The sequence below is a fragment of the Canis aureus genome, chromosome 13 (genome assembly GCF_053574225.1).
Source record: "Canis aureus isolate CA01 chromosome 13, VMU_Caureus_v.1.0, whole genome shotgun sequence".
In the NCBI taxonomy this organism is placed as follows: Eukaryota; Metazoa; Chordata; class Mammalia; order Carnivora; family Canidae; genus Canis; species Canis aureus.
This window is the reverse complement of record NC_135623.1, coordinates 24,150,109-24,169,807: the sequence shown is the minus strand read 5'-3', so window position 1 is coordinate 24,169,807 and position 19,699 is coordinate 24,150,109. Positions and strand designations below refer to the sequence as shown.

At 39.5% G+C, this 19,699-nt stretch overlaps 2 protein-coding genes across 2 annotated transcripts; both read right to left on the bottom strand.

Moving 5' to 3' along the window:
- Positions 1–834: 834 nt before the first annotated feature.
- Positions 835–1,785, bottom strand: LOC144281577 (olfactory receptor 11G2-like). The gene has a single exon (XM_077844387.1). It carries the CDS (start codon positions 1,768–1,770, stop codon positions 835–837), a length of 936 nt encoding a protein of 311 aa, XP_077700513.1. The 5' UTR covers positions 1,771–1,785.
- Positions 1,786–13,683: 11,898 nt separating this feature from the next.
- Positions 13,684–14,652, bottom strand: LOC144281576 (olfactory receptor 11G2-like). The gene has a single exon (XM_077844386.1). It carries the CDS (start codon positions 14,644–14,646, stop codon positions 13,684–13,686), a length of 963 nt encoding a protein of 320 aa, XP_077700512.1. The 5' UTR covers positions 14,647–14,652.
- Between the last annotated feature and the right edge of the window lie 5,047 nt (positions 14,653–19,699).

The following is a 19,699-nucleotide window of genomic DNA, read 5'->3' as shown; positions in this document are numbered from 1 at the left end:
ATCCCACTCTTGGATATTTAACCAGGGGAAATGAAAACACCAACTCAAAATGATATACACATCCCTATGTATATTGCTGCATTATTTATAACAGCCAAGACATGGAGCAACCTAAGTAACCATTAACAGACAAGTGGCTAAGGAAATATGCACAATGAATAAACATTACATGGCCGCAAAAGGGTGGGATCTTGCCATTGGAGACAACATGGATGGAGATAGAAGGTATTTTGCTAAGTGTATGTACTGCCAAAGTGAGCACGAGAGTATTTTGGTAAGTGAAATAAGTCAGAGAAAGATAAAACACCATATGATCCCACTCATAAATAGTATTTTATTTTATTTTATTTTTTAAAATAGTGTTTTAAAGCATGAATAAAGAAAAAGCAGAATTAAACTTATAAATACGCAGAATAATCTAATGGTTGCCAGTGGGGAGGAGGACAGGGTTGGACAAAATTAATGAAGATGAGAGGGAGATACAGGCCTTCCCTTATGCGGGGAGTAAGTTGCAGGAATAAAAAGCCAGAGCATGAGGAATACAATCAATGACGGTGTAATAGTGATATAATGACACAGATGATAGCTACACTTATTTCTTTTAAAAATTTTTTTTTGATAGCTGCACTTGTGATGACCATAGCATAACGTATAAACTTGTCAAATTGCTAAATTATATACCCCAAACTACTGTAATATTGTATGTCAACTATATTCAAATAAATAAAAAAACTAGTTTTTTAACCTGAAAATAAATTAAGTACAATTTTATAAATAAGTTAAATATAATATTGGGCTCAAATTTCCCAAGAGCCTTTATTGATGAACACTTTTTTATATTCCCAGAAGTTTCTTCAGGGCATGCTTCATATCTTTGTTCCTAAGACTGTATATCACAGGATTAAGGAGTGGGGTCACTACAGAATAAAACAGAGTGACGATCTTCTGTGTTCCAGCTTCATGCTCAGATGTTGGGCTCCCATACATGACCATCACTGAGCCATAGAACAGTGAAGCCACGGCCAGATGAGACCCACAGGTGGAGAAAGCCTTTCTTCGTCCAGCTGTGGAAGGGACTTTCAGGACTGCTCTTAGGACCAGAGTGTAGGATCCCATGATGAAGAGAAAGGGAATAATGAGGGGCAGAGGACTTAGAGTGGAGAAGACAAGCTCTACCACAGGAGCTTTTTTGCAAGTGAGTGCTAGAAGAGGACCTGGATCACATAGGAAGTGGTCAATGATCCTGGATCCACAGAAGGACATTTGGGAGATGATGATGATGGGAATCAAGAACCAGAAGAAACCAAGTACCCAGCAACTGACCACAAGCCTGGCGCAGAGACGTCCTGTCATAATGGTTGGGTAGTGTAGAGGCCGGCAGATGGCAAGGTACCGATCAAACGCCATAATAGCCAAGAAAAAACATTCTGTAGAACCCAAGGAGAAGAAAAAGTAGAACTGGAGAAAGCACCCGGAGAAGGAGATGACCTTGGTGTCAGAGAGGAAGTTGGCCAGCATGTTGGGGACAGTCGAGGTGACGTACCAGATCTCTAGGAAGGAAAAGTTGGCGAGCAGGATGTACATGGGAGTGTGGAGTCTCTGGTCCCAGCACACGGCACAGATGATAGACCCGTTGCCCATGAGGGTGAGGAGGTAGAGAACGGAGAACAGCCCAAAGAGGAGGAGCTGCCCCTCTCTGGAGCAAGGGAAGCCCAGGAGGATGAAGCTGGAGATGGTGCTGGACGTGTTGGTGGTGCTGGAGACTTTCATGGGTCTGGGAGCGTGAACAGATGATTACATTATTGGATGGCAGTGTAAGGACAGCTGGGGGCCCAGGTTATATTTAAACCATCCTGGGAAAGAAAATAAAGTCCTATATGTTAATAGTTACATTTTTTTCTTTGAAACAAGTACTGAACTGGGTTGCTTTTTACTCTCATCGACATTTTCACTGTGGCCTCAAGATAACTTTGGTTAGAATTGATACGATCTTGAAGGACAGTGTTGTAGAGGTGTTTTAAGATTATATTAGACCTTATATTTAATAGAGTTTCTGTCTACCTACCTACCTATTCTTACAAAATGGACCTACCTACCTATTCTTACAAAATGGAGTTTTTTTCTAGTTTTAAAGAGGTGACATCATTGCATTTGTGGCAGAAACTGAGAAACAAGTTATGTAGCACAAACGTGGAAGTTTTTGAATGACTTCTTTTACATGATTTTTGAAACTGGCCTTATTTAAAACCAAATGATTAAATTATTAATTTAATATTATATACCAATTTCTTGTGTAAAAAACACTCAAGCCAACTGGAGGGAATTAGCCTTAGTTCCTGTTGTGTTAAAAGAGCAATTTAGACGGCCATCCACAGTTGCCCAACGTGAGGAAATTGTCAATGGCCACGTTGAAACTGGTCTGTGTTTACCTGAAAAAGAGATATGAATTTTCCCAGTCTACTATTGTAGATATAATTCTAGTCTAATAATGCAAACTATGGATATTATTAATAACATGGAATTCTAAGTAATGGTGATTTGTAGGGGATGCAAAGCTAAAATCTTATTCCATTCCTCAGTAATTACTTAGGATGACCTCAAGACAAAGTGGTTGAGCAACAGAGAATCTGTGTCCCCCACCCCTGCTTTTATATTAAATCCATATTTTGCTTTTTGAAATTAGGCACAAGGAATAATAATTTCTTACTACTCTTAATAATTTCTAAGTATTTCTTTTTTATTTTTATTTATTTTTATTTTTTTCTAAGAATTTCTTACTGTGAGTTGTCAAGTTCTGAGGAAACTATAGGACCAAGAGTAAAAGAACCAGCACACGCTCCTTCTCGGGTACTGGTGTGGGCGCTTAGAGAGTTGGGACTGAGTAAGAATACAATTTGTGTGTGTGCAGGTGCTGGGAGAGGGATGAGACTAGGGCAGTTATAACACAGTAAATACTTATTATTTTTAGAAAGATGTCTATTTATTTATTTGTGAGAGACATACAGAGGCAGAGACACAAGCAAAGGGAGAAGCAGGCTCCCTATGGGGAGCCTGATGTGGGACTCGATCCCAGGACTCGGGGATCATGACCTGAACTGAAGGCAGACACTCAACCACTGAGCCACCCAGGTGCCCTAATAAATAGATATTTTTTAAGACCTTCTTTGGGTCATTTTAAACTCAGGATCTTCTGATTCTGATGGCAGGGGGATTTTTGGTGCTGATAAAATGTCCACAGACTTACCCGACTCTATTTAACATATATAAACTGGAATGGGGTTTAATGGACTCTGCTAGATTCACGCACAAGAACTTCCATTTCCTAGAAGTCTTTTCCTTTTCTGCCTTTAAATTCATTTGTCTCCAAAAAATTCTGAGACTACACAGGGATCATTTAAGAAGGGGAGTTGGAAGCAGACAATAGAGAGTGTAACCCCTGTAGTTTTTACCTGCTGATGCTGTCTGTCTTGTTGGAGAATAAATTTTGGATGTTTTTTTTTTTCTTTCACCCCCTCCCCCAAATAAAGTTGCTCTGTCCCAGCTTCACTCGTGTCTGAGGACACTAAGCACTTCGCCTTTTCTGAAGTGTCCCCTGCGCTGTGTTTTCAAGGTTGCGCTGTAGTCACAGGCGGCCACTCATTGGTAAAGGATGAAAACAGGGACACACAGAAAGCATTCTGCTAGGGGTGAAGGTCCTTGATAGACTCCAAAAAAAAAAAAAAAAAAAGATTAAGTCTATAAGTCTAATACCAATTTAGAGGAAGGTAACTGAATTTGATAAAAAACAATAGCTACTAATAGTAATTGATAACAAATAGTGATTAGCATTTTTGACCAGAGTTGTTTTGCTCTATTTCTGAAATTTCATTTTAGGAAAAAGCATCTGCTCAACAATCTAATAATTGGTCCTTGAATTAAATGCCTAAGAACTATTTTTTCCCCCCTGGGCAGAGCTTATTTCAGTGTAGTATTTCTTCCCTTTCTTTTACCCTCACATCTAATTCATCAGCAATTTCTGTTCATTTGTTTCCAGAATAAGTCTCAGGCTCACCCACTTCTCTGTAGTTCAAGCTGCTTTCTTTCTCTGCTGGACCGTGGTGATGCTGTCCCGCTTCCTGCTTCTACCCTTGCCCTCTACAGCCTGCCATCCACGCCACAGCCAGAGGGACTGTTTAAAAAAGCAAAATCAGATCAGTCCTTTTTCTTGCACACAGACTTCAATTAACTTCCCAAAGCACGTAAAGTAAGATCTCCAAACCAGGGTCTTTTTATTTTTAATTAATTAATTAATTAATTAATATTATTTTTTTCAAACCAGGGTCTTTGATTTGACTCTGCTTAACATTTCCAACCTCATCTCATGATGCTGTGAGTCAAACACACACACATATACACACTTTCTCTGTACTTTGTCCCTTGTACACACATCCCCCCCCAGAAACATACACTGTTGTGCAAAGGAGGCACACACACACCTTCACTAACACAAGGACTTCAAATATAAAATACGGTTCAACAGGCAGAGGGGCTGCGAAATGTGCCCCTCCCTGTGCTCACCTCCCTGGGAAGTGCACGTATTTGGGTTATACCCACACTAGCCAGCATTTCAGTAAAGATGGATCCATTTCTGTAATGTTTTATGCCAAGGGTCAGTAAATTTTCTCTTAAAAATTTTGGCTTGCCAGGGCACCTGGGTGGCTCATTCGGTTAAGTGTCTGTCTTCAGCTCAGGCCAGGATCCTGCAGTCCTGGGATGGAGACTACTTCTTCCTCTCCCTCTGTGTTCTCTCTCTTCAATCAATCAATCAATCAATCTATCTATCTTGAAAAAAATTGGCTTGCAGGCCATGTCGTCTCTGTCACAACTGCTCACCTTTGCTGTTGTGTGAAAGTTAACTACAGACAATACCTAGAAGAATGCACATGGCTGTGTTCCAGTAAATTGTCATCTGTGTCCACTGAAATTTGAATTTCATATAACTTTCATGCGTTACAGAATGTTTTTCTTATTTTGATTTTAAAATTCAAGTTAAAAACATAAAAATTCTTAGTTCACTGGCCATACAAAAACAGGCAGCAGGCGAGATTTGTTCCATTGGTCATAGTTTACTGACTCCTGCTCTTCATATTGATAAGCAGGACAGCAAGGGCGTCCATTTGACTGGGACAATGGCAACGCGCTCCAGCAATAATGCCTTTTAAGAAAAAGGAGGGTCAGCTGGGATGAACTGTATGGACAGCTCTCAGCTAAATTACAAAAATGAGTCTAAAAAGCTATCAGGATTTGCCTTTTTCTGTCTCTACACATGCACACACATACAAACACTCACATATATGCACATAATGGTTCAGAGATACAACACTGGCCTTCTTCTGGTTTCTAGAAGCAATCAAGTACTTTCCTGCCTCAGGGTTTTTGTTTTTGTCTTGCACTCTTTAAATCCAGTGCTCAGGGGCCCCTGGGTGTCTCAGCCAGTTGAGCGTCTGCCTTCAGCTCAGGTCTTGATATTTGGGTCCTGGGATTGAGTCCTGCATCGGGCTCCCTGTTCAGTGGGGAGTCTGCTTCTCCCTTTCTCTGTGATCTCTCTCTCTCTCCTAAATAAATAAATACAATCTTAAAAAAAAAATTCAGTGCCCAGCACAGTCTGAAGAAAATAGTATTTTGTAAATCTTTGTCAAAGAAATGAATATGTACATTGATTGGTACCGAGAATATGGGTAGATGATAAGTAGATAAGTATTTACCAGTTACTTCATTTGAACTTCAAAGATCCTGTGAGATGAAATTTTAGGAAATAAAATGTAGAAGAAAGACTCCAAATGGCCTGAGACTACCAGAGCATTGGCCCAAACTTGAGAGGAATTCCATTCAAAGGAAGCAATGCGAGATGGAATGTTCTGGGTGGTAGGACATGTTCCACCCAAGACCCAGAGTATCCTAACTGCTTAAGACAGTTGCAGTCCCACCGCTCTGGGTATTGAGGTAGGGATGGAAATTCTAGATTCAGTGTCACAACAGAGTTGCTTAGTGGCTCTAGTGGAGTTTTTTTTTTTTTTTTTTAAATCTTTATAAGCTTTGATTTCTTTATATGGAAAGGCAGTAGCAGCATATGACTTTTAATCACTTTTTATTATAAAATGCTTACTGTTCCAAGTACAGCATGACTGTATGCGCTGTGAAGACTCAACGGGTCTAGAGGTGATATTTTAGTCACATTTATGTCTCAGATAAAATATCAGTTGGGCAGATTGTTTCTTATACCTGAAGCCAAAAGATTCCAGGCCAACTATCTTTCAGGGCAATTCTCCAACTTTGAGAGTAGGACAGAGCTGCCCTAGAAAACAAGAAGCGCGTGAAGAATGCTTCTCTTGTGCCATCACCGTTTCATGCTGGACCTCAGGAAATTGCCAGTGGATGGAAAAAAAAAGGTATTTCTAACAAGACTGCATTGTCACTCACCTTTTATTAGTTGGCTGCTCTGTGCAGAGAGCGGCAACGCTTACTTGGTGTGGGGCTTTGGTCGATGGCAGGAAGGTTCTCCAGACTCAGCTTTAGGAGGTGCTGCGTCAACGCGTGCCCGTGTGGACACGGGGCTGTCAGAGCTGTGTTAGGTATTCAGGATCTTAGACCAGGTTAATTGACAAAGCCGAACAAAATAACTTATACTCTCACTTTCATTATATCTTGAAAAAGTTGGGCTAGACTAGGCCCCATCTAGGACGGCCAGGTCCTGAGCTGTAGGATGAGAAAAACATTTCTTTGATATTTTGCTTTTTTCTTAAGGCAGGCCCGAGCAGACACAGTGTATGGGAGCGCTGTTGGCTTCTCTCATAGCGGCATGTCTCTCTGCTTCATCTGGTTTGGGCAGATTGTCACACCTGTTCCATTTCTGCAAAGTCCTTGAAAATAGGAACAGTGTTCTCCTTGACGAGAAGTGACAGGCAGCTAAGCATAGGAGAAAGCAAAGGATTTGGAGTAAGGGGGCTACGGCTTGAATCACCAGCTGCGGACACGTTGTCAACAATATAAACAATTTCTCAGTTTGTTCATCTATAAAACTGGCAAAGTAACATTTCCACCAAAGAATTTGGGATTCTGAACGAGATAATATGTGGAAGAAACTTACATAGGTCCTGATACAAAAATGGTTAGGAATTAACTATGTGATATGTGCCTGAAGCAAAGTGGAAGGGAACCTCATTTAGGGGGTAGTAGTTTTTCTGGCTCTTTTATGTTTATTTTCTTCGTGAAGCAGCACATCATCCCTTTCAAGGGGACAAATGAGAAACCCAAACCTGAGGATTCTTTTCCAGTGTCTGGTCTTCTTGGAGAGGAAAGCAGGTATCCTCCACAATAACCGTCACTGAGTGGAGGTGTGGAAGTAGGGTGAGGTCTTGGTGTTTGCTGGAGGCAGGAAAGGCTACAAGCAGAGCATCCAGGGAGGGAGCCCTGCTCCGTGGGGATCACCTTTGCACTTCTAGAAAGAGAATGGTGTCAGGAGACTGTTCTGTGATAGTTCTTTTCTTCCCCTGGGGCCTGCCTTCTCTGGAGACCCTGATACCTTCCACTTTTGTTTTCTAGCAGAGCAGAAAATATTATCCTTTTCCAGCCCCAAGCTTCTCAGGGATGACATGAGACTAGTCACTCTCCAAACTCACTCAGGGGACCCGCGTCTGCCCAGGGGAGAGTCCACCAAAGGAACACAGGTGTGGTGGCTTCATGCAGGAAGCTACTCCATCTCCAGTGAGTGATATGAATCATGGGTTTTAGGGACAGAACCTTCTGGGATTTTCCAAAAATGAGAGATGGAGGAAGATGTGATGAGATCTCAGGCATAAAGGGCTGTGCAGTTTCAGCAGAAATCGATCTTCTTGGCTCCTACCTGGTTCCTTTACAGATCTCTTCCTTTCCTGTTTGTGGTTGGGCTCTGTGAGCCTCCAGCAGCTGAATCTCAGGGCACACTTCCAGGTCCAAGAGAGGCTAGAACAGAGCATTTTGTAGTTCCGCTCCCGCAGTTGCCTTTGGGAGTTGCGCTCTGGGCCTTCCCCATCTCCGGTGGAGTGCAGCTCTTCCCGCACGACGCAGTCTCTGTCCCTCTGTCTTCAACTGTGGAAGGAGTTTCACCTAAAGACTTATTAGTTGACTGTTTCTTTTGCTGTGCAGAAGCTACTTATCTTGACGAAGACCCAATAATTCATTTTTGCTCTTCTTTCTCTTGCCTTCATGGATGTATCTTGCAAGAAGTTGCGGTGGCCGAATTCAAAAAGGGTGTTGCCTGTGTTCTCCTCTAGGATTTGGATGGAATCTTGTCTCACATTGAGATCTTTCTTTCATCCATTTTGAGTGTACCTTTGTGTCTGGTGTAAGAGAATGGTCTAGTTTCATTCTTCTGCAAGTGGCTGTCCAATGTTCCCAGCACCATTTAGTGAAGAGACTGTTTTTTCCCCCCAGTGGATAGTCTTTCCTCCTTTGTCGAATACTAGTTGACCATAAAGTTGAGGGTTCACTTCTGGATTCTCTATTATGTTCCATTGACCTATGTGTCTGTTTTTATATTCCTCAGCCATTAGAAATGACAAATACCCACCATTTGCTTTGATGTGGATGGACCTGAAGGGTATTATGCTGAGTGAAATAAGTCAATTGGAGAAGGACAAACATTATATGGTCTCATTCATTTGGGGAATATAAAAAATAGTGAAAGGGAATAAACAGGAAAGGTGAAAAAATGAGTGGGAAATATCAGAAAGGGAGACAGAATATGAGAGACTCCTAACTCTGGGAAATGAACTAGGGGTGGGGGAAGGGGAGGTGGGCGGGGTGTGGGGGTGACTGGGTGACGGGCACTGAGGGGGGCACTGGATGGGATGAGCCCTGGGTGTTATTCTGTATGTTGGCAAATTGAACACCAATAAAAAATAAATTTATATAAAAAAGACTTATTAGTTCATTTTGCTTCCTTGTTTGAACAGCTTTAGTGTTTCCCTCTGTCCACTACACAGGATTCAAAACCAACAAACAGGAACACCTACAATTCAGTCTAATATTATTATTCCTACTGTGATTTTCCTTTTCCCCACCATTTCTTACAGATGTCTTTACGCCATGGCCACATCCAGCTACTTAGGCATGCGATGGAGTGAATACTTTCACCCTCTGAAAAGTAGACAAGAACACCGCACTGATGACTTTAAACCCTGTGGTGTGAGGTACCTGGGGAGATTAATTTATTCATGCAGATGAAGAGAGCTAATTCATGATGTGTCCTCTTTGTATTCTTTGTATTCCTTTTTCTTTGCTTTTGTTAGCCTCTCTTCTCATTGATCCTCCCAGCCCAAGTATCTTCTCCCAGAATTCTTGGAGGTGAAATAAATCAGTCAGAGAAAGGCAAATACCCTATAATTTCACTCATATGTGGAATTTAAGAAACAAAACACATGAATCTAGGGGAAGGGACGGAGAACTAACATAAGATAAAAAGAGAGAGGGAGACAAACCATAAGAGACTCTTAGCTATAGGGAAAAAACTGAGGGTTGCTGGAGGGGTGGTGGGTGGGGGAATGGAGTAGATGGGTGATGGGCGTTAAGGTGGGCACTTAATGTAATGAGCAATGGGTGTTATATGCAACTGAGGAATCATTAAATTTTATCCCTGAAACTAATAATACACTATATGTTAGCTAAATTGAATTTAAATAAAAAATTTAAAAATGGATAGGATGTTAACAGGCAAATCACAGTCGAGAAAATCCATTGATTAATGACATAAGAAAAAAATGCTCGATCTTATCACTATTAAAAGAAATGCCAATGACCTTCATTACCAATGGGCTATCTCTTCTGAGGCAGACTGGGAAAGTTTAAAGCCTTTATATTGGCTTCTAGGGGCAAATAGGATATTTAGAAAGATGGTGGAAACGTGATTGTGAATAGCATTGAGTGAAAGCAATATAACAATATCTATTATGTGTACTACTCTTTGGCTCGAAAGTATACTCCTGGAAACATCTCCCATAAAAAGAAAGACATAAGCAGTTTAGAGCATATGTGTGTGTGTGTGTGTGTGTGTGTGTGTTGCATCATTGTTTATATGAACAACGATAGGAAGTGAAGTTAATGGATATAAGTAGACAAATAGCTGAGTAAATTCTGCTAATTTTGCCCAATTAAATGGCTAATAGGAATGAGTTAAAATTTATAGTAGGTGACTTTGAAGGAACCCATCAATATAATGCTAAGTGAAGAAAACTCAAGATATAAAGAAGTTTATATATTTCCATATTTTAAGACAGTTGTACTGTCTAAATTTAGGGGAGTATATGTGTATATTGTGCATAGTTATAGAAGGTATATGTGGCGTGTAAGTATGTGACAGTGCATGTCTCTGTGTGTATAAATATATAATTAGATGGATATGGAGAATAACATAGAAGGATATATATTAGGTTATTAATATTCTTATTGAATAGATTATAAGGTGGTTGTGAGGAGAAGTGGGGTAGAAGTTATGGGAGGAAGTAAGTAAAGAAAGAGTAAAGAAAAGTAAAGGAAAAAGTGAAGAATGCCTTCCATTGAGGCAGCATGTCTGTTGTGACCATACACATAAAACTATATGGTGTGTATAAATTATATAAGTTATAAACTATATATAATATGCATATGCAGATAGATATGTCTGAGGAGTTGGTTACCTAAAATTCAATAATAGTTGTCTTAGGATGGGGTGATTTGTTTATATCCATTTATACTTTATTGTTTAAAAAATATTTATAATAAACAAGTGTTGGGTAAGTAAGAAAAGGATTAAGATGTTTTCATTATAAAAATAATTGCAATATTAAAAATGCATATTGAGTAGAGAAAACTGATTTTACTTTGAGATATAGTGCTGAATGTAAAGGGCAGGGCAAAGGGCTGATGCAATTTCTATCTCTTATGGTTCCTGCTCTAAAGGAAATCAGATGGGCTATTTGAGGTTCCGCATCCCTTGAAGAATAATTTTTTAAAAAAGATTTTATTTACTCATTCATAAGAGACACACAGAGAAATGCAGAGACATAGGCAGAGGGAGAAGCAGGTTCCCTGTGGGGAACCTAATATGGGACTTGATCCCAGGCCCCTAGGAACATGCCCTGAGCCAAAGGTAGATGCTCAACCACTGAGCCACCCAGGTGCCCCTTGAAGAATGACTTCCACATTTTAGTTATACAATATAACTTTTATTTGCACATGTTGTTTCTTAAAAATGTTTTTTGATTTTAATTTTTGTCATATTTTATATTCAGACTTTTGCCTGTAATTGCAGTATTTTGGAGAACATTAGTTGGACTATAGGAGCTTCACAGACACTTCCTAGAAACCCTCCTGACCTCTATCTTACTGTGACCCTGTAGACCATGAGCTATAGTTAATTGTGTGGAAATAGTTCACTTTCCTGCTCTTTTGCCCTTCATCTCTCCCTGCTTTGCACACACTATTCTCCAGCTGACTTCTATAGCAACTAATATTTCTCTTGGTCATAACCTATCTCACAATTTAACTTTTTTTCCATCATAAACTGTCAACTCCATGGGGGGCTGAAATGTGACTTATTCTCCTTATTTGATTCATTTCCTGGCTCTGTACCTGACACACTGAAAGTATTAATTAAATGTTTGTTTTTTCAAAAGATTTATTTATATATTTATTTACTTATTTATTTATTTGAGAGAGACAGAGAGAGAATGTGGATACTGTGAGTGGGGGAAGGGGCAAAGGGAAATGGAGAAAAGCAGACTAAGTGAGAAGCCCCGCACAGGACTTAGTTCCATGACCCTGAGATTATGCCCTAAGCCCTGAAATCAAGATTCAGACATTTAGCTGACTGAGCCATCCCTCATTAAACGTTACTTAATGAATGAGTAAACAGTAAAACCTATAAATAGTTCTGAAAAGAGACTAGGTATAACTTTAACACAGTTTACTTCCTCCTACAAATCCTCAGATGACAGAGTAATTCCCATGTTTTCTCTCCAGAACTAAGAAGTCTGAATGAAATGATATCTGTGGGCTCTTAGATCCTGGCCCCTTCATATGATATGGAGGGCAGCTTGCTTTATAGGTTCCTCAAGGAACTCAGGAATCATGGGGGAACTGTTCCTCAGGATCCAATTCTTGGAAAATTTGCCAGTAGAGATGACATCATCATTATCATCATCATCAATGAAATTTTGTATCCAAGATACTAAGAGTACTTAGTGCAAGTAAATCTCTTCCTTTCTCTTGTATCTAAGACACCCTCCATCCTTTCTGCCCAGGGGCAACCACTGTTAGGTTTCACATCTATCCTTTGAAAGATAGTCTATCCTTTTTTCTTAAAAAAGTGAACACATAAGTTTATAATTTTATACATAAATGACAGCTTACAAACTATACACCATTTATTCACTTAACAACATAACTTGTAGGTGGTTCCATATCTGTACATCTAAAACGCCCTCATTTAAAAAATGCTATATCATTTTGCATTGCATGGGCACATCATAAGTTATCTAAACAGGGCTCAACAAATGGACAAGTACATGGTTTCCAGTAATTTGCTGTTGCAATAATGAATATTCTGTATGTGTATTTTCACATACATATGATTATATGTATAGACTGTACTTAGAAGTGAGTGCAATTGCTGGGTTAATGGATACTGTGCTTTTATATATTTTTTATTTTTATTTATTTATTTATTTTTTGATACTGTGCTTTTAAACGTTTTAAAAATTGTTTGTAATTTATTCTAAGTAGAAATTGCACCAGTGTACATTTCTATTAATAATATATATTTCTCCCTCCCCAGATGAGACTATTTGATAGCTGCACATCTGAATGCCACAAAATGCTTTCTTATAGTTTATTATGTATTTCTTTCTTTATGAATAGAAAGAGCAGCTGTTTATTTATTATTTTTTATTAATAAATTTATTTTTTATTGGTGTTCAATTTGCCAACATACAGAATAACACCCAGTGCTCATCCGTCATGTAAGAGCAGCTGTTTAAAATGTAAAAAGATTTTTCTGTGCATTATAAACTTATGACCAGAGCAAGTCCCTCAAAATTTCCATTCTCCAGCTTCTTCATCTATAAAATGAGGGAATTGGATAATGTCTCTGAGTTCTTTCTTGCTCTGATGATTCGAGGAAAAGTACAAATCACCACAATGAATAAGGTAAGTAACAGGATGAGAAATTCTCAGAGTGGTATTAGTTATTAATTTTTTTCACCTGAAAAAGTATGCAAGTAGGCCAGTTACCCAAAGATTTTTTTTTTTTTAATTTTTTTTTTATTGGTGTTCAATTTACTAACATACAGAATAACACCCAGTGCCCGTCACCCATTCACTCCCACCCCCCGCCCTCCTCCCCTTCTACCACCCCTAGTTCGTTTCCCAGAGTTAGCAGTCTTTATGTTCTGTCTCCCTTTCTGATATTTCCCACACATTTCTTCTCCCTTCCCTTATTTTCCCTTTCACTATTATTTATATTCCCCAAATGAATGAGAACATATAATGTTTGTCCTTCTCCGACTGACTTACTTCACTCAGCATAATACCCTCCAGTTCCATCCACGTTGAAGCAAATGGTGGGTATTTGTCGTTTCTAATGGCTGAGTAATACCCAAAGATTTTTTAAAAAATGAAGGTCAAAATTTTTTATATTCCTAGAAATTTCTGCAGGGCACATTTCATATCTTTGTTCCTTAGACTATAGATCACAGGATTAATGAGTGGGGTTCCTACAGAATAAAACAGAGTCACCATCTTCTGCATCCCAGATTCATGCTCAGATGTCGGGCTCAGATACATGACCATCACTGAGCCATAGAACAGTGAAACCACAGCCAGATGGGACCCACAAGTAGAGAAAGCTTTTCTTCGTCCAGCTGCAGAAGGGGCCCTCAACACAGCTCTCAAGACCAGAGTATAGGACCCCATGATGCAGAAGAAAGGAATAAATAAGAGCAAGGAACTTAAAATCATCCAAAAAAACTCCATTACTGGAGCTCTGGCACAGGTGAGTGCTAATAGGGGACCCGGATCACATAGGAAGTGGTCAATGATCCTGGATCCACAGAAGGACATTTGGGAAATAACAATGATAGGGACTGGGAACCAGAGAAAACCAAGTACCCAGCAACTGACCACAAGACTGGCACAGAGACGTCCTGTCATAATGGTTGGGTAGTGTAGAGGCCGGCAGATGGCAAGGTACCGATCAAACGCCATAATAGCCAAGAAAAAACATTCTGTAGAACCCAAGGAGAAGAAAAAGTAGAACTGGAGAAAGCACCCGGAGAAGGAGATGACCTTGGTGTCAGAGAGGAAGTTGGCCAGCATGTTGGGGACAGTCGAGGTGACGTACCAGATCTCTAGGAAGGAGAAGTTGGCGAGCAGGATGTACATGGGAGTGTGGAGTCTCTGGTCCCAGCGCACGGCACAGATGATAGACCCGTTGCCCATGAGGGTGAGGAGGTAGAGAACGGAGAAGAGCCCAAAGAGGAGGAGCTGCCCCTCCCTGGAGCAAGGGAAGCCCAGGAGGATGAAGCCGGAGATGGTGCTGGATGTGTTGGTGGTGCTGGAGACTTTCATGGGCCTGGGAGCTGTGAAGGAACCCATAATTACTGAATATTCCCGAAGCAGCAGAGGGACTTCATTTTCTTTGTCCAAAGAAGAAATTGAGATTAGTTTATTTGTTCATATGAATTCAGTATTTATTGAATGTTTGCTGTTGCTAGGTAATTTTTCTGGATATTGGGTATATAGCAGTGAACAAAATAGATTAAAATCCCCATCAAATTTAGTTTATCCTGGGTAGGAGAATGCAATGTAGACGGACATTACTACGTACAATTCTCTTTTTCTCTCCTCTTAAAGTAAATACACTGGCTTAGCTCTTTTCTTGAGAAATGCCTTTTTAATGTAGGCTGAAGTCCTTGTTATGTCCAGCAGCAGTGTCATGGAAAGTGATGGAAGTGATGGAGGTACAGATGATGCTTGTATCACCGAATGCAGCTGTTTGTAGGCAGGTGCCTTGTTGGTCATATGATTCTGGAGCAAGAAAAATGTGGAACTTTTGATTTCTATTAAAAATTATTTGACATTTGGCTATATTTCAACCTAACCTGGTGATTTACTCAGTCTAATGCTATTATCTACCAATTTCATGGGTAAATCCATCAGGTTTGCCAGAGAAAACTACCTGCAAAAATAGCCTCTAAGGCCATTTAGAAAGATATCCTGAAAATTAACTTAGCATCAATATTCTGACCATATTGGAAAAGGTCTGTTCTCTAGGGTAAGGATGCAGTGACCCTTAGGATGAAGGAACTTCTCTGGGTCAAAGATGTTTAGAACATTTACTTGATTCCCATGTCAAGGGGTATTCACGTGTCCACCAAGAACTTCCAAGATTCCAGCAATCTTTGTCTCAGTGTCTCTTACCACAGGGCTTTGCTGGCCTCAGCCAGAGTGGGAAGGGATGAGGAGGAGAAGACTGCATTATGTGCTCCATCTCTGTGTGCTTTTGCCCAGCTTTAAATTAGTTTGTATTGGAGCTAAGGTTAAGTTAAAAAAGATTATATATTTATTTCTCATAAAAGGGGAGCTGAAAGCAGGTTTTTATTTAAAAATCTCTTATTTGTAAAACAGCTCTCTTTTCATTTAGGATGAAAATATTCAGGACTTTTTGTCTTGGTTGAAGAAAAATTTTTGCCCTAATTTGCCCGTCTCTTTGTAGAACGTGCTAACACTAATATTGGAGTCACTTGGTACATTGCTTACTTTAAAAGTGGCAGAGGGCGGGGACTGATATAACCCTTGAACTCAGGTTATGCACTCTCAGGAGTTAAAACAAAAATTTTATGAAACCTGTTTATAATTTTAATTTACAGACATGATACTTGGATTTCATTGATTCAAGGGATATGTTGCTTTGTTGTTTGTTGTTTGGATTGTTGTTGGTTGTGTGTTTTTGGTTTGGATTGTTTTGCTGGTTTTCCTCAAATCTCAATTTATATTCACTCATCTATTTGGCCATCTTATTACTGGTAGTGTGGGTAGTTGAGTAAATCTTTGGGAGCTTTCTTTTTTTTTTCCTGTTATGTTTTAATGTCACATCTCCCTCTCTCTTATCCTTCATACACAACTCAGTGGCAATTTCAGTTTGCTCTATTTCTAAAATTTGTCTTGATGCATCTGTTTTTCTCTCTTTCCCCTTCACCTCCTCATTCAACTACCATTATTATTTCTCTGGATTACTACAAAGCCTCTTGAATGATTTCTCTTTTTCCTGCTTTTGCTTCTTTACAACCAATTCTCTACACAGCAGCCATACCAACCTCTAAATAGTGTAAATAAAGGTATGTCATTTCTTTGTGTAAAAACATTCAGTAGCTTCCCCAACTTAGAATTAAATCCAAGTTCCATTTTATGGGTCATGAACCCTGAATGACCTGACCATCACCTATTTCACCAAATTCTTCCCTTCCTCTTTTACTCGTCTGCCTTTCCCCCTTTCCACTTAGTTACACGGGGCTTCCTTCTCTACTAGAATAAGCCAAGTCCACCTCTGACAACGTGCTTTTGCTCTAGGGCTTTTTTTGTTTGTCTGGGAATCTCATCGGGAACCAATTCTTCAGTTCCCAGCACAAATACTCTCTCTCTTTTTTTTTAATTTTTATTTATTTATGATAGTCACAGAGAGAGAGAGAGAGGCGCAGAGACACAGGCAGAGGGAGAAGCAGGCTCCATGCACCGGGAGCCCGACGTGGGATTCGATCCTGGGTCTCCAGGATCACGCCCTGGGCCAAAGGCAGGCGCCAAACCGCTGCGCCACCCAGGGATCCCACAAATACTCTCTTCTTCTGAACACTCTATGTTAGTTCCTCTGCCATTCTTTTGTCCCTAAATTTCCATTTATCTTCTTTTTAGTACTTATCAAGATCTGAAATTATTTTATTTCTCGACTTTTTAAAAATTTATTTATTTTATTTTTTATTTTTTTAATAATAAATTTATTTTTTATTGGTGTTCAATTTGCCAACATACAGAATAACACCCAGTGCTCATCTCATCAAGTGCCTCCCTCAGTGCCCGTCACCCATTCACCCCCACACCCCGCCGCCGACTTTTTTGTTGTATTTTCTGGTTGAATGAAGTCAGAGAACTTGTCTGTTGAATTCACTGTTTGATTGTAGTTGTGGCACATAGTAGGTGCTTAATAAATTGTATAACTGCTCTTTTATTTCAAAAAATATTTTTAATTATGAAATACATGTATCATACAAAACTCTAGAAAAATGCATAAATTGTAATGAGGAGAATAATAAAAGCTTACAAAATATCTATAAAAGAAGAGATTTTAGGAGAAATATATGCCAAGCCTTAAAATGATATTATTTATATGAAAGTGATTTTTACACCATAGGAACATAAAAAATAATGTAAGTAAATTTTCAGGATTTTTTTTTAATTTTCAGGAATTTATTATTTAATAACTTTTCTGTATTACCTTGAGTTGCTAGAGTTCTGATACAGATTTCAGGGAATTTATTTAAAAGGGGGTTATGAGAGATGGAATGTTCTTGGTAACCAAAGCTATTCTATTTTAAGTGATCTCTTCAACTGCTAAAGGAGGGGTGACAGAGTGAAAAAGTAGGAAGACAAAGGCCTAAATTCTGTTGGTTAAAAAGAAAACTTACTTATGGATATAGCATAGTTATTGAATATCCCTTAATTTCTCAAATGTAGAGTGGGAGCTGGTACTACATAATTCTTAATCCTATTCATCTCTGAGATGTTTGTTGTTATATCAGCGATGCCCAGACTACACAGGACGGCTAGAAGTGACATATAATCCTGGAATGAAAACCCTGGCTGGATACTGTATTAATTATATATGAAGATGCAAGATACAGCACAGCTCCCTTGCAGAATAGTTTTCCAGGTAAAAAGCCTGACAAAACTGTCCAGGAAAGTAGGAAACGTGTAAAAATATTTTATGCTAACTCTAATGAAGTTAAATGTGGTTAAAGTTAGAGATATTTCTGCTAAGCTGTTTTATTGCTCACTGTTTTGCAGTTAGCTCCTAAGCGTAGAAATCAGCTGCTATGTTAATTGTCAGGCTCAGTTGGCTGAGTGCCCCTGAACTGGCCTAGGGTGACATGGCCAATGCTGTGCAAACATGAACACAGGGCTCCCAGCTGTGTCTGTGCACTCAGGCTGCTTGGACAGAAGATTAACAAAACGAAGAAGCTTCACTTTTTAACTTGTGAAATTAGTATCCATAATCTTGATGCATCCTGACTTCTTTTTCCCTAAAGCTGGTCCCAGAAACACAGTGGAGTGCAAATCTTGGTATCCTCACTAGCTAAAAATTTTAAGCAGCCAGCCCAGACAGTTCTCCTGTGAACATAACCCTCTGCCTTATGCATGGGAAGGGCAGCTCCATGGAGGACCATATCTGGGTTCAAAGCCTGCCTCCACCCCTTCCAGCTGTGAATGCATATTAACCTATTTATGATTTGATTTTCTTTTCTGTAAGGTAGAGAAAGTGAGAGTATTGATTATAGAGGGTGTTGTAAGGGTTAAATAATATTTGTAAAATGCCTGGCAACCAGTTAGTGATATATATATATATATGTATATATACATATCACTTCCAAAAAAGTTTATATAATGGGGTAAAGGGATATATATATCCCATATATATATTTATTTATTTCATATATATATATATATACATATATATATATCCCACATATATATATATGAGCCCAGGATTTGAATTCCAGCACTTACATTGCATTGTTGTGGGAAATTCTACAGGACAGTTATTTCTTATCTCTTAGTTTCCTCAAACGTCAAATGGAGGTGATAATGCCTTCCTCCAAAGGATTGGTATAAAGAGTATAAAGACTGTTGAATGAGATCGTGAATCGACAAGGTGGAAGCACTTTGTTGATATTTGACATATTATAAATGTCGGATTTTTTTGTAAGACTGTAGCAGAGTTAGCAGGAAGCTTTTTATCAGAGATGTACATTTTCCAGCTATATTTTAGTATTTTTTTCCTCTCTAAGCACCACATTACCTTCTTCCCTGAAACAGGAAAGGAGCCTCAACTGCAGCTTCTCAGTCAGTATCTCGTAGGCTTTTCTGAGAGTAGAAGCAGTTGCCTTTGCAACCAGCTGGAGAGAAGGCGTAAATAGGTTGGAAGGAAGATCAGTGAACGTATATGCCCCAGGATACAGGAGTTCTGAGCAGAGTTTGTCTTTTGCTCCTGGAGGATTCATTTACTGTCTCTAGAAGGGGAACAGTGCCAGGAGATATGTCTGTGCTAGTTAGTCCCTTGCTCACTCCCTATCTTCTCTGGAGACCCTTGAGCCTTTCTTTCTGTCTTTAGTTTCCCCAGTGGTGGGGGAAGTAATATTTTTACTGGGTCTAAATCTCTTAGAGATCACTAGAGATGCCATCAATAGCGATTGATACCTCGCCAGCCTGTCTAGCATACCCAGCTTACGTATGCTCAAGGGAAATTCTGTCAAACAAGACCTTAGATAAGGTGTCAGTATTACAGAAGTCTATTTTTTGGCCTTCTGATGTGTTGATGTCAGTCGCAGGCTTTGGGGACAGATTGCCCCTCTCCCTACCCTAGAGGGATCAGTTGGGG

Bases quoted from the DNA above. Each gene is read 5' to 3' on its own strand.
- LOC144281576 (XM_077844386.1), bottom strand. From the start codon at position 14,646: ATGGGTTCCTTCACAGCTCCCAGGCCCATGAAAGTCTCCAGCACCACC.
- LOC144281577 (XM_077844387.1), bottom strand. From the start codon at position 1,770: ATGAAAGTCTCCAGCACCACCAACACGTCCAGCACCATCTCCAGCTTC.